General features: G+C 35.9%; 1 protein-coding gene across 2 annotated transcripts in view; it reads right to left on the reverse strand.

Moving 5' to 3' along the window:
* TTC6 (tetratricopeptide repeat domain 6) overlaps positions 1-27,991 on the reverse strand; it is a 234,749-nt gene that overhangs the window by 22,998 nt on the left and 183,760 nt on the right. For both annotated transcript variants that reach the window (XM_055360775.2, XM_055360774.2), the window contains exons 18-27: positions 27,680-27,830; positions 24,753-24,835; positions 23,735-23,811; positions 23,159-23,319; positions 15,308-15,442; positions 13,612-13,761; positions 12,657-12,797; positions 11,271-11,384; positions 7,691-7,810; positions 2,488-2,561 (exon numbers count right to left, since the gene is read on the reverse strand). In XM_055360775.2, the coding sequence (XP_055216750.2) occupies positions 2,488-2,561; positions 7,691-7,810; positions 11,271-11,384; positions 12,657-12,797; positions 13,612-13,761; positions 15,308-15,442; positions 23,159-23,319; positions 23,735-23,811; positions 24,753-24,835; positions 27,680-27,830 (1,206 nt within the window). The remainder of the gene's footprint in view (positions 1-2,487; positions 2,562-7,690; positions 7,811-11,270; positions 11,385-12,656; positions 12,798-13,611; positions 13,762-15,307; positions 15,443-23,158; positions 23,320-23,734; positions 23,812-24,752; positions 24,836-27,679; positions 27,831-27,991) is intronic.

The raw sequence follows: 27,991 nt of genomic DNA on the forward strand, positions 1-27,991 counted from the left end.
TATGTGTCTGTCACAGTGTCCTACAGGTTGAAGCCCTTGTTAAGTAACTGCATGACAGTTAGCCAATAGGAAAATGTGGCAGAATATCTACGTTCTTGTCAGGTTACACGTTCAATGAGATATAAATTGTTAAGCATCAGTTACCACAAGTGTAAAAGTATGTTAAATGAGTTTTTCTAAAATAAAATGTGTTTGCATAAATCTAGAGCAATATGATCACTTACTGGAGGTGCATGATTCTACTTACAACGTTCTGTGAACAAGGGATCATGTGCTGAGCTTGTCCACTAGGCCACAGACACAAAGGCCCACTGCATTTTCCAAATTAATCACATACGTGACCAGATGTGCCCTACTGAGTTGTACAAATAAATCACAAATCCCCTTCCAAACTAAAGAATCTGGCTTGAAGAGTTAAAGACTCAAAAATATTTTATGCACCAATATGTAAGAATAGTAAAATAAATGTGCTGAAGTAAAAAGTAGATAGGATATATAACTCTGAGTAATCTCCCTCTATGATATTATTTTTTGAAATATGAAAGTGGCATTCTCAGTTCTAAAAATTAATTCTACCATAACACTCGTGGTGACTAAATTGGGCAACAAGTAGGATATTCAAGCCTAAGGAATGTTGTCTCTTAGCAACCACAAGAGTGAGAACCAGAGATATACAAAGGATACTTCAAAAGTCTGCAACCCCACGAGATCAAAGATCAAAGCCTTAAAATTTAAAAATGTATTTATTTAAAGAATTTTTCCTAATGAGAAAATGTTTACTTTCCCTACTGTAAGACACATCAGGAATGAATCCCCATAGTTACAGTCCATGCATCTGTGGTATAAGGTTGTTATAGCTCACTTAGAAAAGCAAAAAATATTTTTCCTGAAATAAATATAACCAATCACTAAACACTCCATATTGTGAAATTCAGCGAAACTTAGAACTCGAAACACGTGGAACTGGGACTCTGAGTTTTTAGAGGTTTACAGTTGATTTAAATTCTACTTTTATTAAAGAACAATAGAGATTCTAGTTGGGTTATGAAAGTTGATTATTTGGAATTGCAAAGCAGTATCAGCTTAAGGAGGCTCTCCCGTATATAGCCGGTGATTACATTTCATAAAAGAGATTGTGAACTGACATACAGAGATATTTACTGGCTCTAATGGTTGCTAAACATAGGAGTGAGGTAGAGAGTAGTTTTGGAGCCTGTTTTTAGTTTTAACAGAATGCAACGAGCTCGGACACTTTTGGTCTTCACCTACCCACCAAAACAAACACATCAGTCATCGTTATTCCATCTCTTCTTAAGAATGACAATTACTTAAAGAGATAGATTGTACAAAGGTTGCTGGATTAAAATAGACAATGGCAAGACTGGGTTTTGCTGTCTGTACAAAATGAAAGGTCTGAGACCAGTTTAGGCCTTTTAACACAAAGACACCTTCAGAAGTTCCAGTTATGGTATTACTCTGCTCATAAAATTTAAAAAAAAAAACTTTCATAGGAAAATGTAGCTGTACTATGTATGTCCTCAAAGAGAAAAGGATGTCAATTTCCTAAATAATTCAAACTATGTTTTACTCTCTAAACTGGGTATTTATACAGCCCAGTCTACATAATTTGGAACTATTCTAACTTAATCCTCCAAATTAACTGGTATTATTTGTTTCTTAGGGGAACAAAAGCTATAAACTATTATTTAACCAAATACATTTCATCACAAATTAAAATCCTCGCAGGCTGAATCTCAATAATTTTAAAAGCAAAATTACCAAAAGTTAGTTTTATGATGTAAAATATATATGTAGAAACATAAACATTATGGCTAACAAAGTCTATATACTATAATATTATTTCAGAGTATATTTTAAGGTGATTATCTTCTATATTTTAACCTTATGTGTTTTCATCTCTTCTTCTATAACTTATTTTTATAATAAGCCCAGGAAGAAGTGATTTTGCCTTAAGTATTGTGTTTTTTATAGATATTTGCTGGTGATTTTTCACTTAGTATTAGATTCAGTTATGTTTTTAAATGCAAAATTATCTTAAAAATGCATAATTTTTAAAAATCACCCTTTCTTCCAGGAGACTTTATAATAGTCCCACTTTACGAACAAAATAAATTTTATGCTTAGATATTTCGAGCTATGCATAATTTTATTCTACATATTGCCACGATCCTTTCCCAGCACCTATGCTTGGATCAGGTGAACTCTGCCCAATGCCATGATGGAAGCATTTGCCTGCTAATTTGTGTAAAACAGTCTATTAGAAGGCAGAAGCGTGCTGAGGAACACTAAGTGTGGTCCCCGTGTCTACACAGGGAACTCTTTGTGTCCCTCCCCATTTTTGTACTCTATCACATTCACAATTTCTCCCAGTTTCTTCCATTCTCTCCTGGCTTGTTTATGGGGTGATAATTAGATAAGTCTGATGGTCCTGCTTGATTCCACTTTGACATCAATTGCACTCCATACCTGTGATGGCACATGGCAGTGGCGTGACAAAGGCTCCCGTTAGTCCGGCTTATCAGTGCAGCTTGTTTAAAATCCTGAAATAATGTTATAAGCTTTTGTTAATCTTGCAACATTATTTTACGTGCTATCTTAAACTTCCTTCTAACTGTGATTCCACAGTGACACAAGCATTAAGATATACATCTTCCTAAATACATGTGACAAAAGCATTAAAATACACATCTTTCTAAAACTTTATATTTTCCTTGTAGTGTCACATCAAATAAGAACAGATGAAACAAAGGAAACCTATTATTGTAGACTCACTCAGAATCTTGTACTACTGGTCTCTACTCAAGAATGGGGATTTTTTCCTATGGTTTTGACCTGCAATGGGTAATGAGGTATCTATCTCATTTACTTTCTTTCTATTGTTTATTCCCAGTGAACTCCTCTGGAGACCTCTATCTAGACAGGAAAGGAAATGCCCCGGGAGAGAACCTTTGATGTTATGTGACTATAGGACAAGCAGGCATCCAGGTTGGGGAAATGGTCTGTGTGGATGAGCTGGGGCTGCTCCTGCCTTTGGAATCCACACTTCTGGTGAGAAATTGTCTCTTGTCAAGGATCCATAAGCTCTCCTGCAAGGGAGAAATGGAAACTCTAATCCCCAGATCCGAAGTTAGGGAAATCAGCTGGGAAGGATCCCAGTGGCCCCTAGGAAGAGGCTGTTTCAAAGCACTGGAAGGGCTAAGTCCACAAGAGATCCTGCCACCGTAGCCCAGAGCTCTTTCCTTTATCAGGCCCCCAGGGACAGTGTCTGAAGCTCATGGCTTTTCAAAGTCCTACAGAAATATTTGAGGCCTAAAGTAAAATAAGAACATCGCTACATTTACATTAAGAAAATATTTAAATATATAATGGCAAAACAAAATATTATGTCAACTGCATGATATTTACATACGTTTTATATATGAGATGTAGATTGATTTTACTGATTGCTATAATATAGGAAGGGCTTCTGAAAGAGTCCTGAATCTATGAAGGAATGAAAATAGCACTGCTTTTTCCCCAGAAGACTGCTTCAGCAGGAATCTTCCCGGAAAGTATTTGTTGTGATTTCACTTGATCAAGCAGAGCAGTGGGGACATTACACTCTTCTGTGGAGTGGCAAAAGGAAATCCCTCCAGGCTTCCTTCCTGGAAGCCAGACAGCAGAAATCTGCAGCCCCAAAGGACACTACCCAGCCAGAAAGGAGCTAATCAAAGCCCACACTCTCTCTCTCCCTCCCCTCCTCCTCCCTTCCACAAACCCTCCCTGGCTATGTCAGAGGGAAGAGGCTGTCTTTGAAGGGTAGGATAAATTTTCTGCTGTTATTGGGGGTGGAAGAGGGAGTATTAAGGTTAATCTGAGCACTCAGAGATCCTGCTGGAGGACGCAGTATTAGTCACAGACCAATCTGTAGATGTGGACACGCCACATTGATTCAAGAAGCATATTTGATACCAAATGGAACTATTTGGAAGAAAATTTTTTTAATTATTGTCTGATCAAATATAATCTAATAAAATGCTTCCAGACGTCTCTCTAGGAGGATTTTTTTTTTTTTTTGCTAAAATTAAGGCAAACTTACAAGTGTAAGTGAGCTTTATTACAAACATTCCCATTAATTTTGGAAGTTTCAAGGATGACCATGTAACTTAAAAGGCTAAAATAAATTTAGTTTTGTAATCAGATGAAACTTACAAAAGTGAACTTGACTCTATATATAATCATTATTATACTACATGGTAATTAGGCAGTAATTATCAACAATAGACATAAAAGATGACTATTAGCATTATTTAGAATAAAGTTAGCCACTGTTATTTAATATTATAATTTTTCTCTTCTGCATTAATTATCTCTCTAATATAAGGATGATAAATAACAAACCACACAGCCACTAATGTATACCACATAGAATAGAATTTAGCTGTCTCACACTACCACTTCACATGCCTCTCCTTCTCCCAACAGCTCTACATACCACGGGTTGGGGACCCCTGGTATATGAGATGTAGATCTACATCTCAATCTCAATCTCCATCTCAGTCTTACATCTCAATCACAGCAGGAGGTGAGCCACAGGTAAGCATTACTGCCTGAGCTGTGCCTCCTGTCAGATCAGCAGCAGCACTGGATTCTCACAGGAGTGCAAACCCTATTGTGAACTGTGCATGTGAGGATCTAGGTTATGTGCCCCTTATGAGAATCTAATGCCCCATGATCGGAGGTGGAACAGTTTCATCCCGAAACCATCACCCCGCCACCCTGCTGCCTGAATCCCCTGAAAAAATTATCTTCCATGAAACTGGTCCCTGGTACCAAAAAGGTTGGGGACCACTGCTATACACTTATGATTACTTGTTTGTTTGTTTTAGTCTCTATTTCATTTCCCTTAAGCTTTGATCCTTGGCTACCCATTTATATTTAAGTTTGAGGCATTTAGATCGAGAATGGCAGTTTGAGGTGCCTGAACATCTCTTCTCTACTACCTGTAACCTTGCAGCATTATATCTTTTTTTATTCCTTTACTATTATCTTGGTAGGTTTTCAAGAGGGAAAAGAGGAAAACAAATGTTCTTAACCCATTAACTTCTGGTTAACTTAGCCATTAACTTCACAAACAAGCCCAGTCAAAATGCTTCCTGAACAAAGTGTTCCTATGAAGGGCATACAGCTCTCAACTAACTAATGTTTTCAGCACTGAAGCTAGTCAGCTTCTCTGTTAATCAATCTTTCCCACTAAAACTGTTTTTAAAGATTCTGCTTTCTCTTGGTTTTTCATGCAAACCTCTAATTACTCAGTCTTACATATTTCATTGCTTCTTCCCCTGCCCACATCTTTTTTTAGTTGTTTTAATTTTTTAACTTCACATAGAGAAAAACTGAATTTTTTGCTTTCAATTTGTTTCTGTGGTATGTCTTTTCCAGCTTTTTGTTGTTACCTATCTATATCACTATATTTAAAATGTGTTTTTGGTTGCCAAAATATAGTTGGCACTTTTACAAAATTCCAATCGGACATTATCATGATTTTCATTGTTGTATTTTGACTATTTCCATTTAATATAACTACTGGTGTGGCTGGATTTTGGTCTACTATTTTATTATTTCTTTTCTGATGGTTTCTTCCATTTCTGTTCCTCTGCTTCCCCTTCCTAGGCTTATCTGGGATTCTTTTAGTATTTTTTTATATTCCATTTTAGTTTATTTTCTACCTTTTTGACTGAAGAGGTCACATTTCAGCAGAAACCTAAATGAAACAAGGGCATGAATCATACACAGATCAGGAGGAAGAGTGCTGTATGCATAGGGACTCGCTCGTGTAAAGGTCCTGGGGCAGCAAGGGAGCCCAGCATTTCCAAGGAATAAGAAAAGGCCAGGGTGGCATGACTAGTGGAGGGAAGAGAATGTTTGACAATGAGATCAGAGGTGAGCAGCAGTCATATCAAGTAAGGTCTTGCTCGGCCACAGTCAAGAGTTCAGATTTTATTCTAAGTGTGATGGGAAGCCATCAGAGGGTTTTGAGCAAAGGAATAACTTGATCTACTTTATATTTTTAAGAGATTTCTCTAGCATCTGTTTAGAGAATAGCATGTAGAGGGGCAAGAGGGGAACCTTAAGCCAGTTGGGAAGCTACTACAGTAGTCCAGGAGAGAGATGATTCAGTTCTGAAACCTGAGTTCTGCTCTTGCCCCAGTACTTACTGGTTGAAAGGAAGATAGCAGTGGCAATTACGAGAAATGATTTAATTCAAAATATGCTTTAGTGGTAGAGCTGACTGGACTTGCTAATGGGTCAGATGTGGGGTGTGAGGAAAGAGGGGACAAGAATGACTCTCCCTAGACCATCCGCTCCTCAAAGACTGGAACTCTGTCTCATTTATCTCCATATATTAACGCCAGCGCTTTGCCGGAAAGAAGACAGAATTTGGAATCGAGTGAGTTTTGAGTTCAGATCTTACCCCAGTACTTACTGTGGAAAGACCTTATTTAACCTCTTTTGAATACCAGTTTCTTCCTCTGTAAGTTACAATTATAAATTGGGCAGCATTGTTGAGGACCCGGTGTGTAGCAACTGTGCAATAGTTGTTTAGTGGTTGCTTGGTACTAAATAAATCTTTATTCAGAGAATAACATGGGCCTTGCATTTAATTCTCTAACAGCTGCAGTCCCTTGTTCCCCACCTCCACTATCTCACTCTCTCCACCTCAACACTGTTGCCCATCGTTTTCTTGCCTACTACAAACAGGGAGGTTCTTTACTTCCATCTACCTGAGGGTATACCTAGTGATACAGCTCAAAAATATTTTTAATATATCAAAAAGCTTAAAGGTATTCAAACATTGGGATTACATTTATTCATAGTGTAAACTTCCTCAAAGGTAAATGATTATTTGGACAGAATCTCAAAAAAATGACTCCAGAAATAGAAAAATAATCATCTTGGGAGGTGAAAAGAACAGGATGCACTCCACTCCATAATGTTACGTTGCAGTTCCTCAGAAACAAAGAAGCAAAACTGTTATTATTTAACTATATATCTCAAATTGCTATTTAATTTTTACCTTCTGTTTCTTAATCCAAGAGTTACAGACAATAAAAATAAAAAGTTAAAAATGAGAATGATGAATTTTATTTAATTATTCTTTAATGAAATACATTTTAAACTACCTGTTTCTTTTGAAAACCTTGCCTATACTTTTTTCTAGTATGATTCTGAATGCCTGTCACCACTCACTTTAAAGCCTGTTACCAGTAGCCCATTCTGAGTAACTATTTCCTGCCCTGTTTGAAACAGATTTATTTTGCTATATTTGCAAAGGGAAAAGAGGAAAACTTTGAGAAAGTTACCACTAAACAGCAGAGTACACGTTACAGGAATCATTTTATTTACTAAGTAACTTGAGTTTTGTCTGTACTCCCTTAAGAGAAGTGATGGTCTTGATCAAATTAGAAATGTTTAAAAATGTATTGGCTGTTTATCTGTAATCCAAACAAAGCAAAAATATACATTTTTTCAAAGAGCCTATTAGTCATTTCAAGTATTTTAATAGAATTCTTGCTAAAGTTGAGCTACCACTCATTAATATTGCCAGTTGATAATAATAAAATCTTGTTCACTAGTTCTCAGAAGTCAATGTGCAAAATCAAGTGGGTTACACAACAGGAAGGCTTACCTCTAGTGCAAAGCCATACTGGTCTAGTTCTACGTAGATGAGTCCACGATTAAGGAAGGCATTTAGTTTTACAGTTTCTGTAGCATCAAGAAGCAGCACAATTCCATAATCTGTTAATGCCTAAAAATAATCATTTGTAACATAGATTCAACTTTTTAGAGCCTGAATTCACTGGCTATGGACAAATGTATTTATGTCCAAACTAGGACCCAATGGTTAGTTCTTCAATTTGTTTTATCATTTATGGCCAAAATAATCATATGTTAGATTTAAAGGGTACCCTTAGGTAAAATGTATGATGGACCTTGATACTTTCCAATAAGCAGTGCACACTGTGCTTGCATTTCATGTTTTACCTGCAAGTCACCCTATACATTTTCACTGGTGTACGGGCTGGAAGGGAGGGACTTAGCATTCTGCCTCGACTCGGTAGTTTCATCAAATGACTGTTGCTGTGTTTACCATTAAAAATGTAATTTCTTTTTAGTGTTGTATTGTTTTCCTAAGCTCTGTGAGGCCAGAGCTTACCCATTTTGTTCACTGTTTTAAGCCCAGTAACAAGAATCAAGCCTGCACATAGCATGCATTCAATAAATTTGTATCCAATGAAAAAATCATGAATCAATGAAAATAGATCTTAAAACTAACAAATAAGCACTTGTAGGAAAGCTACCTCAAAATATTTTGATAAATATATTCATTTTTTAAAAGACACATAGTGTAATCTGAGAATCAACTCAGACCCCTCTCCATTACTTTTACCTTTTTGGTTTTTTTTTTACATTCACTGACTAAACAAGATTTTACTGGTTTCTACTCTGTACCAGGTACTAGAAGCATCCTAAACTTGGGTTGGAGCTGAATCTCTTAAATCATTTTCCTACTGAACATTCTGTCCAAAAGAGCCATATAGTCTGATCAGAAAAGGGCTAAATCTTATTATGCCTGTAGCATCTGCCAACTGAAAATGACAAAGAGCATTTTATATTTGCTCATTTGCCCTCCTCTGGTGTTTCCTAATGTTGCGTGCTCAAGTGTCTTTAAAAAATGTGCAATTAAAGATCCTATAGGTATGTTGTGGCATAATTAAAAATAAAAATTGCCAGGACTATAAAAAAAAATCAGTAGTATTTGTCAAAAAAGAAAAAACCAAACCTAGAATATTAGCCACAAATTGTCTAACATTTTTCTTTTACTAAGTCACATTATGTGAAACCAGTATGATGCCTTGGAGATCCACTAAACAGCTGAATCTGCAACACAAGAGGAAATAAAAACTGGGAAATAAGATTTCGTAAAGGTCAACGAGGGTAAGGGGTAGGGATGGGAGCACACAGGTTTTGATTAAGAGGAGGGGTCAGGGCCTTGGCCTCTCCTGGATTTGTGCCATGCCTCTGTTATCATTACTAGCCCCTTGATTTGGAGAAAATCACTTAACACTAAGCCTTAGCTTCCTCATCTGCAAAATTGGGGTGTTAAAAATTCATCATATTGTCGTAAGGATCTGCTTAAAAATATTTTGATTGTATGTCAGTGAAGCATTTAGCTCAGTTCCTGTCACACAATAAGCCCTAAATAAATGGTAACTGTTCAGTATTTTTATTAATATAAAGTGTTAGAACCAGAATTCATCTTCCCTTAGTTTTTATGAAACTGTATCTTGGGAGAATGTCTAAGTGCATTTTCTGCAGAAGGTTACTTGGTTTTTCTCAGGCTAGGGATGGCAGGAATGCTGAGAAACAGGTGGAGGGAGACAGCAAGGGAGGAGGACACACTGCTTAATGACATCCAGTCCACATGCTGGAGGTCAGACGGTTTTACAAAGCCACCTAAACACTGTTAACCCAGAAGCAAACAAATGTGTGGACACCAGTACAGGTCACTAACTCTCTCTGTGTGACTTGGATGGGTTTTCAAACCTCTCTCTACTTCCATTTCCTCATCTGTAAAGTGAGCAGATTGGATGAAATGCTTCAGAGTCCTGGCAGCTCTGAAATCACCAATATTTTATTATCGTAATTCAGTTTTACTTGATTTAGGTAGTTTTGCATTTTCTTAATTAACAGGGCACTGGCTCTTTCGCGTATCTGAGATAACAAAACAATGGGTGTTCCCTCCTCGCCTCAGCCCATTGTTTTCCTATTCAGGGTTACCTTTCCGGCAGGAATGGGGTTGGGGAGGGAATCCTCAAAGGCCCCTGTTGTGCAGGTCACTCTAATAAATGATCTTTCAATCAGCTCCTAGCATCTTAACAATCCCCTTGTTAAAAATTAGCTATTCATTTATCAACATTTCTGGAGGAAACCTGATAATCTGGTTACCAGGAATTTTACATCCTCTCAGGTAGAGACAATGTTTCTCAACTTCCCTTCTAAAGCTTGTACATTTCTAAATTACTAAATGTTTTAAACAGATTTCACTGTCCACGTTTCACAGAATGGAGAGTGTGTGAACACGGAACAGCGGGAATGTGACCTAGCCTTTTAAAAGAATGCGTCATTTACTATGGACATGGGCAGGAATAAGGAGAGGGAGACAAGTAACAGAGAAAGAGGATGGGACACTACACTGAAAGACCGCAAGACTAGCTGCTCCCCAGTGACGAATCCTCATTGAAAAGGGACCAAACCGACAAGAGAGAAGAGAGTAGGTAAGATTACAAAATATAAACAAGAGTTTGCACAGGTAGATGCTGGATCAAGACAAATGGAAAAAAAGGTTTGCTGCAGCCCACAGGCCTTCAAAATATAGGCCAAACCTGGTCACTGGTCCCTGGAGCTGAAAACCATCACTCCATCCTCCCTGCTACATGTGTGGTCTGAGGACCAAACAAAAGAATGCCTACACAAACTGCTCTAGCTAATATTAAAATTTTGAAACCACAATATTGCTAGTGATTGCTACTGCTTTAAAAATTCTGCACTTTGGGAGGCCGAGGCAGGCGGATCACGAGGTCGGGAGATTGAGACCATTCTGGCTAACATGGTGAAACCCTGTCTCTACTAAAAATACAAAAAATTAGCAGGGCATGGTGGGGGGTGCCTGTAGTCCCAGCTACTCAGGAGGCTGAGGCAGGAGAATGGCGTGAACCCGGGAGGCGGAGGTTGCAGTGAGCCGAGATCACGCCACTGCACTCCAGCCTGGGCAACAGAGTGAGACTCCGTCTCAAAAAAAAAAAAAAAAATTCTGCATATGGTAGAAACATTTATTCAATTGATAATTATGTAATGTATTTAATTTATAAATGCCTTTAAATGCTTCTATAAGCATTATCAACTTAATTTTTCATTTGACTTCTTTCAGAAATTATATAAGAAAATTTGGTGAGCACCAACAAAGAAATTATTCTTTGAAATGGTTCTTTGGTTTCTTAAGTTTTATATGTGTATATTTCCTAGGAATTCCTTTTGAAAATTGTAGCAGAAGTAATAAGAAAATACTTTATAAATGCCTTAAACGAGTTTACAAATGCTTTAACGTATTGTTTATTAATATTTATTGATTGAAATCAACAAGCTATTAAATGCATGTTATTTATTAAACACTTTAAACACATTGTTTACTAAAATGGTCATCTTACCATTTGAAGTTCCCTTATCTTGGTGTAACATAATGCTCTGTTATAAAATGCTATATAACTATTTTTGTCCATGCTGATAGCTGTAGTTAAATCTGTAATTGCTAGCTTATAAGTCTAAAAAGAAAAAAGTAATTACGTAAGAAAGGAAAATCATAATGGACTGAAATTTAATCATAAAATAAATTCTTGTTTCTATCAGAATTTTTGAAACACTCATTTAACCATTCTTTGTATCATCTGTGAAAGTAAGACATTGAAGCTAATCTTTCACAGAGTTAATTAAGAAAATCTCCTGGTAGAAATTATCATTATAGTTTCTCTTACCTGCAAACAAAATTAAATATATCAACAACTTTAATTTAGGCAAATACCTTATTACCAATGTTGGTATATGGCAAGGAGAAAATCATACTTCTAGGTAAAATAAAATAAAGCCACCCATATTAATGCAGCAAACATTCACCAGTGCTTGCTTGCTTCTGTCACTCTGACTGTCATATCACATAATCGTCATGTTTTCTACCCACGTTCTCTTTTGCTTCCTCTTTGATTCTTCTCTGATACCTTATATCACCCATTTCTATAGATAGTAATTTTCATAGAATTAACACATAATGCAAGGTCTTACCTTTGCTTTAAGGTATTATTTGCAAAATATTTCATATAAAATAGCTACAAAGAAAGATCAGAAAAGTAGAGAGAAATAAAGTATTCAGTGCAGTATCACATATCAATGGTGCCACTCACACCTTTTAACCCAGTAACTTCTGTTTAAGAACCAATCATAAACCCAAGCAGCAATTTTGTTCTCAGTTGTATATAACTATATTATTTTAAATAGTATAATAGTAAAAATTTTAAAAACAATCAAAAAGTTCAACAATAAAGTAATTTAAAATAAATCATTGTGGAATATTATGCAGTCAGTAAAATATTATCTTCAAAGATTAAGTGTAAAAAGCAGGGCACCACACAAGTTATATAAGTAGCATAGTCCAAATTTTGGAAAATATATATCATATATTATGAGGAAAATAAAAGACTGAATACAAATATGCTAAATGCACCCAGGAATTATCATTGATGGTGAGATAATAATCCTTTATTCCCTTCCATATTTTTCCAAATTGTCTACAATGAATATATGCTACATTCTTAATAAAAATAAATAATAAATGTTATTTAAAATGTAAATGTCAAAAATAAATACCAATATTTTGTGAAAAAAATATGAATTGGGAAAGTGTAAAGTTTTCTATGTAGTTCTGCCCTTCATATCATAGTGATTCCCAACCACATAGAAAAAAAGTAAGTGAGTCCCCTGCCTAGCATAAGAGAATCTGCCCACCCTCAAATTTCGGTAAACCAGGCAGGAAATGGCCCTACCTTGTTGTAGTATTTCAGAACTCCTCTGTAGAGATAGGCACGTACGCTTTCAGGGTAAATTTTAATAGCCTTGTTACAATTCAAGATTGCTTTGGAATACCTGCCTTTTAAACCATAGAATGCTACTCGGCTTAAATATGCCTATTCAGAGAGAGAGAGAGAGAGAAAGCAGGAATGGATGCTTTAGTAAAAGCACCAATTCTACCAAAATATATGATACTTGGAACAAATCTATGCCTCCCAAAAAGGGTATTAAAATATAGTCTTTTTAAAATTTTTCTTTTATTAGAAAAAAACTTCAAAGGACACAGAATAATTGAAAGAATGATAAATACCTATCACCTGGAGTTAATAATTATTAACATTTTGCCATATTTATCTATTTTTTTCTGCACTATTGGAAAACAAGTTGTAGATATGGTAATACTTTACCCCAAGTCCTCCAGTATGCATCTCCTGTGAAAAAAAGACATTCTCGTACATAACCACACTGCCATTATATATCCAAGATAACTTATAGAAATTTCCTAAAATAATTTAACACTTAGACCAGATTCAAATTTCACAGATTCCTAAAATCAAGATGCAATCAAGCTTCACCTACTGAATTTTGTGTTGCCTGTATAGTCTATTAAAAGGCAGGAATCTATGTAACATCAAAACAAAAAGTAAGTAAAATTAATGAGTATATAAACTTTAAATTATTAATAGCCACATTAATATTTACATATATCACATTCACAGATACGTTTATATATATCAGAATATCACTGATGGAAATAATACTTTTAGTTTAAGGAGAAATACAGCTATTTGGATTATGAAAATAAAGTTAAGTGAAAAGTAGGTATAAGAAACTGATTGTTGGTAATTAATAACAATGGCACATAAAAGATTTTAATAGTTTTACCAAACTTAACACTTTCCAACTCACTAAAAACATCTGTTTAAATACCTGGTAATGTTTTGGATTGAGGGTAATGGCACGATTAAAATCCAGAATCGAGCTATCCTTGTGGAGTTTCACTTTACAAAGCCCTCGCTGATAAAAGCTTTCTGCAAAATCTGGATTTGCTTTCACAGCTTTTGTAAAAGAATCAAAAGCCTACAGGAGCATATTGTCAAAATGCAAACCATTTAGTGATATAATATATTGTTTTAAAATGTTAACGAATTACAGTATATAATTATTGTTGAAAAGTTTCACTCTATTTTTGGATTATTTTAAATACATTTCTCCTAATGGACCTCATGGAACAAACAAAACTAATATTTAGAAACAAGTAGGGTTGATTATTATAATTAAAGGCAGACTAGGTCTACATAATCCATATTGTTAGATTACAATATTTCAGGTGGTATAATTTTAATTATTCTTCAGATTTCATTGCTTCAAAGAAATCACAACCAGCACATTTATTTTTCATTAGGATCCAGCAAATGCATCATTATAAAACTTCAGAACAGGCCAGGCGTGGTGGCTTATTCCTGTAATCCCAGCACTTTGGGAGGCCAAGGCGGGCGGATCATGAGGTGAAAAGATGAAGACCATCCTGGCCAACATGGTGAAACTCCATCTCTACCAAAAACTACAAAAATTAGCCAGGTGCGGTGGCGTGAGCCTGTAATCCCAGCTACTCGGGTGGCTGAGGCAGGAGAATCGCTTGAAACTGGGAGGCAGAAGTTGCAGTGAGCCGAGATCGCCCCACTGCACTCCAGCCTGGCGACAGAGAGAGACTCCGTCTCAAAAAACAAACAAACAAACAAACAAAAAAACAACACTTCAGAACAATAGAACTCTAAAATTTTTCCCCGCATTTTAAAGCAAAGCTGAGTTTGCTCTGGTTGTTCAAAAGGACTAAAAACATGTAAAATATTTGTAATTTGTCTCATATTTACTGGCATTTCTTAATAGAACAACTAATCAAGTGCACCTCTTTCTTCATTTATACCAATACCAGTTTAAAACAATGTCCACCCCACGAACATAAGAATTAGAATGATGTGTGTGTGTTTGTGTGTGTGTGTGTGTGTGTGTGTGTCTTGAGCTAGAGTTGTAGAATATCCAACATTAGCCATTGGATAGTATCAATTATTTTACATATTTGTCATATCAGTGACAAGTCTGAAGTAAAGAATCGCCTAAAATCACCAAAGACTGGATAAATATGTAATAATTGAATCAACTGTTTTTCAGTAAATCTGGCCATCTTAACAACCAGTTTCAATCTGATTTGAATTGTTCAATGATCAATAACAAAAGCCAGAAAGCCCTAATCTTTTCCATTTATTCTACATTATGTTAAAGCACTTAAAATACTTAAAATTTAATAAGTGAATTCATACTACTGTGATAAAATTATTTTACTGTAATAATTTCCTGCAGTTAGATTTATTGTTCTGGTGGGAAACGCATATTAATCTTTAGAATATTGTTGACAAACAAGCATCAAATAAAACATGTTGATTAAATAAAACAATGTCCTGGGTGTTGCAGGGTGCAGATTCACTATAACAAGCCAAGCTTCATAAGCAGCTTTGGACTGGTTGCCCACTGTATAGGTTATAGGTGGCCTTCAGAAACAGAATTGCATACAAGCAACCAGTCTCTAAAATCACAAATAATCTATACTCCTAAATACACGAAATACCATTTGTAAATTGCCTTCCTCCATGTAACAAAGACCCAAGTTATACAGACAGTCTGCTGAAATTGCTGTGGCATCTGGTCCTTTATCAGAATGAGAAATGGCATCCAAAGCCTTCTTAAGCACTTCCACAGCTTCCTATAATGATAAAAAAGCAGGGAGGGGGCAAGAAATGTTTCTTTCCACTATAGATTTAACGTTACAGCCTTATATGTTAAAAGGAGCACAGAGCACACACCTCTACTCTTACTTTATCTGGGGACAAACAGACCTGGTGAAGTTACAGGTCTTGTCAGTACACTACAAGAAGAGAACCCAGTTCAGAAGTCTTACCCTCATGAGTCCCACCCAGGTGCCTATCCTACAAGACAGTACTTAAGCAGGCTTATGGACATGGATTTTTGGAACTAAAATTTCTGAATTCTAAAGGCTATATACACAAGCTTAAGGCAGGCTTAAATTTATGAACAAGTTTATTGACAATTTCCTAATAATTTCTCTGAATGGAATACTGGGAAGCTACTAGGTAGTAAAAGATCTCCACTGATAATATCTGACATAATTTTAATCAATTTGTATTGTGTCCTGCTGTCCTCCTAATAGGGTTTTATTGGCACCAAAAAAATAAACTACCTCCAAAACTCAACCATTTATTTATTCAAAAGAGTCAAAAGTCTCATTAATGAAAACGTTCAAACTCTCATTAATGAAAAAGTTCAAAATAGTCAAAAGTTTCATGAATGAAAAAGTCTCATTAAATGAAAAAGTCAAATGTCTCATTAATGAAAAAGATAGAAATGCCATTTAATACTTAACTACCCACTGTATATCTGTATATAGAAAGACAAATACTTGTTACTGGTTATACCATCTTCTTAATTGTCTTAAGTTGCTAAAGAAACAATGAGGTTTCACTTGGATATGCTAAGTGTCCTTTATGGCTTCTATTGAGCATTAGCTCTATATGTTTGCAAGCCACCCAACATCCCTCCTTCTGTCCTCACTCTCAGCACATGACCTTGCCTAAAAAAGTGGATTACTGTCTCAATTTCCCCCCTTTCTACTTTTCGATGAATCTATATCTTCATTCACTTTCACCTTTTTCTCTCCTGTCTTTGAATTGCTTTCTTTCTCATTCCTTGCAGAGCTAACTCCTCAAAAGCTGTCCTTGGCCCCATCTTCTCCTGCCTCACCTGAGCAGCCTGTTACTTCCTTCCTCCTTTGGATTTCTGCCCCTTCACTGACTCCTTGAGCCCATAAAAACTTGTCTACTCAAGACTTCCAACCCATTTAAATTAAAATGAACATATCTTCACTTCCTCCTGCTTCCTCCATCTCTCTCTCTTTCACTACTCCACGGTGTCATCTGAGGGACATCTGCAGGGGCTTACAGATAAGTCATCTTTATAGTCTGCAGAAAGTACTGTGGCTGCTGTGTGGATAAAAGCTTGGAAGAGTACAACAATGCGGCTATATAATTCAAAAAAATTTTTTAAACTATATGCTCCAAACCAGGATAATAACCACAGAAATAAAGAAAGTGGGTTTGAGAAATATCTAGAAAGTAGAACCAAGAAAACATCACTATTGATTGGGTGGAAGAGGGTAGCTGATGGTGACATCAGGTATCCAGCTAGAGTCACAGAGGACAGGCTGGGAGGAGGAGATTAAAGCAAATATTAAAAAGCAGTCCTCAAATAATACAGAGACCAAAATCTCCAAATGTGAACAAAAAAGTAGACATGATCCATACTGAGTAATGATCACAGAATCTGCAATAAGAAAGTCAATGAAGGCTGGGCACAGTGGCTCACACCTATAATTCCAGCACTTTGGGAGGCAGAGGCAAGTGGATCACCTAAGGTCAGGAGTTCAAGACCAGCCTGGCCAACATGGTGAAACCCCATCTCTACTAAAAACACAAAAATTAGCTGGGCATAGTGGTACGTGCCTACAATCCCAGCTAGTCAGGAGGCTGAGGCAGGAGAATTGCTTGAACCCAGGAGGCAGAGGTTGCAGTGAGCTGAGATTGTGCCACTGCACTCCAGCTGGGTGACTGAGCAAGACTCCATCTCAAAAAAAAAAGAGAAAAAAGAAAGTCAATGAAGCTAGCAAGAGTGCTTGATTCCAAACCAGAGGTGCATTCGTTTTTCTATCGCTACAGGTCAAATTACCACACATTTAGCAAATGATAGTAACATGTATTTATCATCTCACAGTTTCCACAGTTCAGGAGATTGGGCATGGCTTAACTGGGCCCTCTGCTCCGGGTCCTACAAAGCTGCTATCAATGTGTCGGTTGAGCTACATTCTCCTCTGGAAACTTGGCTGGGAGAATTAGCTTCCAAGCTCATTCATGTTGTTGGCAGCCTTCATTTCCTTGAGACTCCAGGACTGACAGCCCCAGTTTCATTTTTTTTTTTTTATTTTAAGTACCAGGGTACATATGCAGGATATACAGGTTTGTTACAAAGGTAAACACGTGCCATGGTGGTTTGCTGCACCTATCAACCCACCACCTAAGTATTAAGCCCAGCATGCATTAGCTGTTTTTCCTAATGCTCTGTCTCCCCCAACCCTTTTTCCTACAAGCCCCAGTGTGTGTTGTTCCCCTCCCTGTGTCCATGTGTTCTCATTGTTCAGCTCCCATTTATAACATGCAGGGCTTGGTTTTCTGTTTCTGCGTTAGTTTGCTGAGGATAATGGCTTCCAGCTCCATCCATGTCCCTGCAAAGGACATGATCTCATTACTTTTTATGCTGCATAATATTCCATCGTGTGTATGTACCACATTTTCTTTATCCGCTCTATCATTGATGGGCATTTAAGTTGATTCCGTATCTTTGCTATTGTGAATAGTGCTGCAATGAACATACACATGCATGTATCTTTGTAACAGAATGATTTATATTCCTTTGGATATATACTCAGTAATGAGATCACTGGGTCAAATGGCATTTCTGCCTCTAGGTCTTTGAGGAATCGCCAAATCTTCTTACACAATGGTTGAAATGTATAAAAGTGTTCCTATTTCTCTGCAACCTCACCAGCATCTGTTGTTTCTTTACTTTTTAATAATCACCATTCTGACTGGTGTGATGCAAATAAAAACCACAATGAGATACCAGCTTGCTGGCTGTTGGCTGCACTCAGGTCCCAGCTGCCCACAGTTCCTCGCCACATCACTCTCTCAATAAGAAGTCACAACAAGGCCAGCAGGAGAACCTCTCTCTCTTTACTCTGCTAAGAAGGAGGTCTTATATACTGCAACATAATTGAGGGAGCGACACCCCACCAATTTTGCCATATTCTATTGGTTGGAAGCAAGTCACAGGTCCTGCACACACTCAAGGAAGGGGAGGAGATAACATAGGGTATGATTAAGAATAATCTTAGAGTGTGTCTACCAGATGACTCTAATGATCTGGCCCCCAGTAATTCAACATTCTTGCCACACGCAAAATATATTCCTCCATTCCAAGGTCCTCCAAAGTCTCAGCTCATTATTGCATCAGCTCAACATCTAAAATTTCATCATTTAAAGCAGGTCCAAGTCTGGATGAGGCATTTAAGTAAAATCCACCAGCTCCCACTCTTGGGACACAATTCCTCTCCATCTGTGGACTTGTGAAATTAAAGAGACAAGTTATCTGTCCCCAAAACACCCAACATACAATGGTGAGACAGGCATAGAATAATATCCACAGATATTCTGGTTTAAAAAGGGGAAAATGGAAGATTAAAATGAGCCACTGGTCCATGGCAGTTCTGAAATACATTTGGGCAAATGCTCAGTCTCTTGATTAGGTTTCAAAACATTTATGGCACTTAGTGTCATCCTGTGGGTTCCTAGTCTTGCCTTCTGGGTCCTTTTTCCTTTTTTATGAAAGGTTGTACATGTTTGCAGCTGAGTTGTTTTATTAACCTACTTCCTGCCAGAATGATTTTGAGGTCTGACAGCCTTCTTTCGTTTTGTACTCTCTCTGTCTGAGTCCAAATTGTCAGTGTTTATAAATAAATAATTCTAAAAACTTTGGAGATCTTCCATGGATTTCACAGGGATTCACTTCATTAGACAAAAGCCACATCCACTAATTTTTTCAAGAAAACTCCTTGTCTACTTCGGCCTACTGCTGAGATGCCTGAGGGACAATGCCCTTAAGCTTCTGGAGATCCTCTGGTTTGGTTAAGAAGATTTGTAAGTTATGCCCTTAATCTCTTGAAAGGAAAAAGAACTAGTGTGACTGAATACTCTGCCCTCATGATCCTTCTAAGATCTTAGCAAAGTGTTGTCCGGCCACACCTTGTCCTTTTCTCTTGACAGTGAATTTTGTCCTCTTTTGCCATCTGGAGAAGTTGAAAATTTTCCTCATAAGCAAGTCCTGGTTGACTTTGTTTAACAGTTCTTAACTTATCTCTCCTTTCTCACACTTTACTATTAGAAGCAAAAGAAAGCTGGCAGCACTGTCAACGCCTTGCTTGGAAATTATCTTAGCTGTATATCCAGGCTCCTGAATTATTAGTTCTTCTTTCCATACAACTAAATGAGAAAATTTTACTAAGCTTTGAACCACTAAATAAAAATAATAACATGTTGCTCATTTGCCTCAGAGTCCTCAATGCTAGTGTCTTTAAAAACCAGGTATCTACTAAGAGTCTGTTTGAGGTGATTGAAGCTTTTTCTGTCATGTTCCTCAAAATTCTTTCAGCCTCTGCCCACTGCTTTGTTCTAAAGCTGCTCCTACATTTGCAGGTATTTGTTACAGCAACACTGCATCTGTATTATTTTCTTGTTGCTGCAAAAAATAAAAAATGCCACAAACTTAATGCTTTAAAACAACACACATTTCTTATCTCACAGGAGATAGTTTAGAATATTGTTGACAAACAAGCAGAGGTGAGGGGCCAGGAGCCTGGGCATAGCTTAGCTGAGTCCTCTGCTTAGGGTTTCCCAGGCTTCAGTCAAGGTGTCAACTGTGCTACATTCTCATCTGAAAACTTCTTTTCTCTTCTTCTTTTAAGCTCATTCTGATTGTTGGTGGGTTTCGTTTCCTTATGGCTGCATGACTGAGGGCCCAGGCTTCTTACTGGCTATTGGCTGAAGATTGTCCTGAGGTCCTCGAGGCCACAGCAGTTCCCTACCATGATACCCTCTCCACAAGCAGTTCATAGTATAATTCTTTGCTTTTTTAAGGCCAGGAAGGGAATTTCTCTCTCCATTCTACTACATAACCTAATATAATCATGGGAGTGACATCCCATCATCTTTCCCATACTCTGTTGGTTAGAAGTGAGATATAGGTTCCACTCACACTCAAGGTCACACAAGGGCATAACTTGTTGAGGGTCACCTTATCATGTGTCCATCACAAGGGGAAAGAAGCCAGATTGTGGTGAGCAGCAGAATGAGTGGAAAGTGAGGAAATGAAGATAAGGACTATAAACAATTTTCCAAGATTTGGTTGTGCCAGAGTAAAGAGAAAAAAGCCAATAATTGGTGAGGTCAAGAAAGTTTTTTTAGTTTTTATACTAAAGGTAGTTTCTCATGATTAAATGCTTATGGAATGAAGCTGATAAAAAGTCTTAAAATGCCCAGGGAGAAAAAATAGGAATAATAACGGCTAATGTTTATTAAATGTGTGCCATGTACTAGATATTAAAGCATTAAATAATCTTTCAAAGAAGACATCCTTACAATCTTTAGACAAACTCATTCACTACACAGAAAAGAAGAAATACTCTCCAAATAATCCTATGAGATCAATACTCAAATCCCACAAAACCAATCTCACTCATAAATATGGACACGAAGATCCTCACAAGCAACTCAAATTTAGCGATGTCTACAAAAAGATTATATATTCTGATCAAGTTGGTTTAACCCAGGAATGCATGGTTGGTCTAACACTAAATAATGTCATAGATTACTTAATTTCATATGTGACATATAATCTGCTACATTAACATATTAAAGGATAAAAACATAATAATTTCAATACCTGATGAAAAATAATTTGATAAAATTCAAAATGGAAATAGAAAGATTATTTAATCTTTATTTTGTTTAAATTATCTACAAAAATCAATCCCAAACTTCATTCTTAGTGGGGTAAACTTCCTTTAAAATTTGGAAGAAAATAAGGGTGTCTTTGTCACTAGTTTTAGTCAGTATTGTCTTGGAGTTTCTAGCCAGCACAGTTAGACAAGAATAAGAAACAGAATACATAAAAAGAAAGAAAAAAATAAAACTATTATTATTTATAGATGACATATTTTCCTAGTTATGAACCCAAAAGAACAGAACTAAACATTTTAAGAAATAATAAGCAAGTTTAGCAAGGTGGTCAGCCAGTAGATAAGTATTCCAAAATCAGTGTCATTTCTATAAACCATCAGCAAACAAATTTTTTTAAAAAGATACCCTTTATAATAGTAGCAAAAACTATGAAAAAAAACTGGAAAACTAGGAAACTTTTAGCAATGGATATGTAAAATATATTCAAAAGAAAAAGTGAAATAAATGGGGCAATACATCATTCTGATCATAAACTAAAGAATTCAATATCATAAAGATGTCAATTCTCCCTAAAATAATCTAAAGATTCAAAATCTCAAGAGAGTTTTTAATGGACCTTGGGCAAGCTAAATTTAACATGTATATGGCAGAGTAAATGCTGAAGATTAACCAGGAGCTTCCTAGAGAAGAATATGGTGTGGGGACTTGCTCCACCAGTTATCAATAATTTCAATGAGGTTATAGCAATTAAGACATTGTACTACTGGGCCAGTAATAGAAAAACTGACCAAAGGAACAGAGCAGAGAATCTAAAATAGCACATGATCCACACATATGTGAAAACTTGTAATAAGATAGATGTAGCACTGCAGATTTTTGGGTTAAGAAGAACATTTCAATAAAGGATACTGAAACATTTAAATACCCATATGGAGAAAACTGAAATTTTATCACTCTCTCATGCTAAAAAAGAATAATCTTAAGATAGAGTAGGGTCTCAAATGGAAAAAGGAAAACTTAAACTTTCCAAAGAAAATAGGGAAGAATATCTTGACCTTGGAGTAGAAAAGGGCTTCTTAAACAAGATATTTTTTAAGACGCCCTGATGACAAATTTTAAAATAGACATATTCAACTACATTAAACTTTAGAAGTTTTGTTCATCAGAAGACACCATAGAGACAAAAGACGAGGCACAAACCGTAAGAAGATACTCAGCACACAATCGGGGATTAGTATACAGAATTTATATCTTAAATGCCTAAAATCAGTAAGAACAAGAGAAATGAAAAATGTGTATAGCAAATTGATAGAACAGGAAATATGAGTGGCTGATAAACATAAAAAGATTCTCAACCTGATGCTCAAACTGAGAAGTGTGAATTAAGACCACAAGACATAAATTTTTATCCACCAAATTGGCAAAAATAAAGCCTAACAATATCAATTATTGTAAAAGATGCAGATCAACAGGAACAGGAATACACCTACACTTCAGGTAGGAGAATAAATTGGTACCACCCTATGAAACAACGCGTCATTTCCTTGAAAGTTAAACATTCACATTCTCTACATACCACCAATTGCACTCCTTGAAATATAACCTGGAAAACTACTCCACATGCTGACTGAATACACGAAAAAGAATATTTAGGGCAGCCTTATTCTTAAGAGGGGGCAAAAAAAAAAAAAGAGAGAAAATAACCCAAATGTTAATTCACAGAAAAATAAATAAATAGTATGACTTAATTTTGTGAAAAATATTTAAAGTGGTATACTAAGCACAATATATACACTTCATTAATAGGTTTAGTAAACATTACTCAGAGGACTTTTCACCTTGGTTCTCTTGGCTTTCATTCGAACTTTTGCTAATAGAGCACACATGGTCATCTCAGCTCTATTCCAGCTGATTCCATCCAAGACCTCAATGGCCTTGTCATGGTTTTCACAAAATGAATAAATAAGGGCTTGCTGCATAGGACTCAACTCACTGAGACCTAAAAGGGAAGGAAAGTTTATCAATATCTTTGTCAGGTTATCAAGGATTTTGAATATAATTATTCTAAGGGAGTAATTCAATAATTTGTCTTTATAATATGAATTAACAAATCAATAAATTATAAAATTAACAAATTATAGTAAGATCTATTTACTACCAGTAACCAACAAGACATTCCAATTACAAACAAAAAATAGAAAAATTGTAAGCTTAATATTTCCCATAAAAATCTCCTCACAAAATTCACTGCTATGAATCATTTTACTAATTGGCAATGTACATATAAAACTAAAGTTTGAAAATCTAATTTGACTTTCAATTGGATCCTTCATGCTATTTATACATAACTATTGCAAAATAGCATAAAAATTTTAAAGAAGTATTTCTTAAAAGTTATAATTAATTATACTTACCTTTGCCCATTTCTGCTATTTGATAAATAGTAAACTTTGCAAGATCATAACATTTCATCATAAGAAGATATTGTCCTCTGGAAGAAATAATCGATTTTGATTCTAAGCAGCTAAAAATTAACTTTCTAAAATAAAGTTTCTTATAATCAGTTACTTACAATTTTACAATATATTCATTCTTATTTACTTATGTATGCATAAAAAAGTGAAAATTATAGACATTTTATATAATCTAAATATATCAATTAGCATAGTGATGTGATGAGAAAACTTAGGAAATGTAACACTGAAAGAAAAATACACAAATCTCTTTTTGCAATTATCTGTATTTAAAATGTTATACTTTTTGCTGAGAAATTATTAAAAGATAAAGTTCAAGGCATATAAAAGGAAGGAGGTATCTACATAAATTGCTAAAATGTGGTTCAAGGACAAAGCAAGCCCTTATCAGTAAAGCATTGTCACATTCCATTTCCCAGGTCTATAAATCCTTAAAAGATTATATTTTTGATAGTGATAACTCATAACTTGCAAAGGATATCTTTATAGAAAGTCCTACTGCATTTGAAATACTGCATGGAAGTAGGCAGTACCTGTAGAAATGGTATACAATTCAGTATGTCACTTCTTTTCACTGAATTAGCAGAGGTTTATGTTTAGTACACATGCTTATGTTTGATTGTGGACATAATCAAAACAACGGTTCAAAATACGTTACCTTACTCTTATGAGATACGTGATAACCATATGACTAGTCGCTTAAAAAGGTCTCAAAGAACATAAACACTAAACAGGTATATTTTGATGCAAGGGTAGAGCAAAGGGAAAAATCTGGTTATCTTATGTAATAAACTATCTTAAAGTTTAACAAACTGGCTTGCTGGTGGGGAAATGGCAATTGCTGGGAGATTAAATGTAAAATGGGGAGCCTGAAAGGTTCAAGAGGGAACTGAAGATCCCCATTCAATTTCTCTGATGCTAAGTTATCCCAAGAAGAATTCAGTTTCTATGCTCATACCTTCTTATGTATAATTGGATTCCATCTGGCTGAAGGTGGATAGCACGAGACAATTCATTTACTGCCTTTTTCAATTTATGCAACTGTTGAGTGAGAAACAGAAACTTAGCTCCTAATAACATCGATTGCTTCCTTTCTGATATTTATCCTCTCCCACCCTTTCTACAGAAATTTTGCAGGGACATCTCCTAACATACATGTTTTTCTTAAGAATCTACAAAGCAAATGGGATACAGAGAAGTAAAAAGAAAAATTTATGATATATTCTTAGTTTTTAAAAATCATCTATCTTTAATTTTAAATAATAATTATACATATCTACATATACTATTTCACATAAATGTGATTATATAATACATTCTGGATTGTGTACGTGTTTGTGTTCTCTTTTATCATTTAGTTTTCAGTTTTTCTCCCTCAACCCTAACAACTTTTTCAGCAAACCTGATCCATCTTAATCAAGTAGCATGCAGGCCGGTCTCAGGCCTCTAATTCGAGTGCTTTGGGAGGCTGAGATAGGAGAATCGCTTGATGAGGCCAGGAGGTCAAGACCAGCCTGGTCAACATAGTGAGACCCCATCTAGACAAAAACAATAATAGGAATAAAGACTAAGAAATAAAGTAGCATGCAAAGGAGGGTAATATAAAAACTAAAACTCTATTCCACTTAAAAATAAGGGAGGAAAAACAGGCCTGCACAAAAATTAAGTAAATGAATGAATGAATATAACAAAATAAAAAATGATGAAAAAGTAATCTGCTTACCATCAATATGTAACGAAAAGTAAACATTAATTATTCCCTTAATACTGGTCGCAGAAACTGAATTTGTATAACTTTGGGGACAAAATCAACTATCATTGAAAATATTACCAAAAGAGCACTCTACAGACCAGAGCAAAATTAACCTGGGACAACCAACCAATCCTTTTATTGTTACGGCACAATGATGCAAAGAAGCAAATGTACAAAACTAATTTGTGCATGGAAGCAGGCAGTACCTGTGGAGATGGTATAAATGTTTGGAGGAAATGGTGGATGGACTCAAAAGAGGAAACAAAAAAGGAGGAAGTTTGAGATTTGTTTAAACAAATTGGAAAATTTCTGTGGAACTTCATGTCTGCTGCTTCCTAAGCTAACCCTATTCAGGATGGTGTAATTAATAAATCATATAGTCATATGTCCACATTGCTATACCTGTTCTACCAACCATACATGTCTATGCATTGAGGAAATCCTGACTTAAGACAAATGGAGGCTCATTCGCAGATCTCACAAGCTTCCCTGACATTAGACCACTACCAGGTAGCCTTAGATTAGATTTACCCTGGAGGCTGAACCCACATAATGGGAGTATATATTCTTGTACATACATACACAAGGGTTTATTTACAATTGTTTTATTTACATGGAATCGTATTGTACACACTTCACACTCTTTTGTGAGCCCTACTTTTCTTACTTAAAAATATCTCATGGAAAACCTTCCAAGTCAGCTAGCATAGTTCTATTCATTCTTGTCACCATCTCTGTTACATTCTATGATGTGAATGCACCACAAATTATTCAATCATTACTGCACAGAGATTTTCGTCTCTCAGAACAGCCTTTGACTATATCCTTACACCTTGCTATCATGCTAGTGTTTCCATTTCTCTATGTGCTCAGAGGAAACTCCAACTTCCGCAGATGGTCTTACCTTCATCAACAGGGTTAGGTTAAGCAAAAGAACCACACACTATGAGTATTGTCCATCCTTTCCCTGACAGAGTCAAGAACTAACATGACCTAGTGGCAACACTGAACCTGCCCTAGGTCCCTACCTCCATTGTCAGCAGAGTAAGGACTCTGAATGGGACTCTAGTCACACTGGGTCCTGAGATGTAGACAATGGAGGCAGAGCCTCCAGGCAATCCTCTGTGGACATACAGTGTGAGCAAGGAATAAACCTTTGTTTTAATACAGTAATTTTGAAGGTTTGGTTTTGGGTTTTTTGTTTTTTTGTTTTTTTACCTCAGTATAGCCTAGCTTATCCTGGCTGAAACCAGCATAGACAGGAGACAAAGGTAGAAAGGCAATTAGGAGCTAGCTCCTGTGGGGGTCTTGCAGACCTTTGGCTTTTGTAGAATTTAGCTTTTATTCTAAACACAAGGGAAGCTATTGAAGGGCTTGAGCAAAGAAGTGAAATAATCTGACATGTTTTGGCAAGATCACTGTGGCTGCTATTTGAAAATCCATCCTGGTGAGAAACCAGTATTTGGACAGGGCAGTTAGAGGTGAAGTGGTATAAATGGGTGTCTACTTTGAAGGGTAGAGACAAGAGTTAACAGCGTTATCTCTGAAAATCAGATCTGGCGGGAATTGGAGAGGATTTTTCCTATTTATTGTGCTGTTTTAATTTGTCACAGCAGGGGCATATAACATTTATTTTTAATGTGAACAACTTATAAAACTTAAACAAAATTAAAAGTAAGTATGAATGGTCAGTATCCCATTCTATGGTTGGATCCCATTGTATGAACCTACTTACTCACCTGTACACACACACACACACACACACACACAACATTGGACCATAGACTCAAATTGTTAATAGCAGCTATCCCTAGAGAATAAAATTATAGATAATAGTTTTTAGTTTATTCCTATCGCATGCATATATTACCTGCAATAAGTATATAATGCTTTTGTAATTAAGAAAAAAAAAGGTATTATTTTCAAAAGTGAAAGACATAAAAATGCACACCTTGAAAGTAGAGGCTTTATAAATGAGTAATTAGAGTTAACTATCAGCTTAACACATTGTTTATAAATGCATTAGCCCCTACAATTAGCTAAAATATGTATATATATTAAAATTATGTTGAACAAATATCCAGAAAATTAAAGTTTTTTTAAAAAAATCAAGGTTCTCGAGCCTTAAATACCTTAAAATAGGTTTCTGCCCGACAAAGATAGCTTTGAATACATAAAGGATCAATTCTAATAGCCTCAGAAAATTGCCAAATGGCTTCCGTGTAGTTATCCAGGTGTAGCAGATGTATGAGGCCAATATTTACATAAGCCAAAGTAATAGTTCTAAAAAAAAATGAGAAAGTGAAATCTTGTTAAACATTTTTAATTATTCCAAATGTTCTCCAATTAGGAATAAACTGAATGAAACAGATGCATCAGTATTCATCAGAGTATTTTTTAATGTTTTACAAAGGAAAGTAAATTAGTTAGCTGCTCTCTATGAA

The sequence above is a fragment of the Gorilla gorilla genome, chromosome 15, assembly GCF_029281585.2.
Source record: "Gorilla gorilla gorilla isolate KB3781 chromosome 15, NHGRI_mGorGor1-v2.1_pri, whole genome shotgun sequence".
Taxonomy (NCBI): domain Eukaryota; kingdom Metazoa; phylum Chordata; class Mammalia; order Primates; family Hominidae; genus Gorilla; species Gorilla gorilla.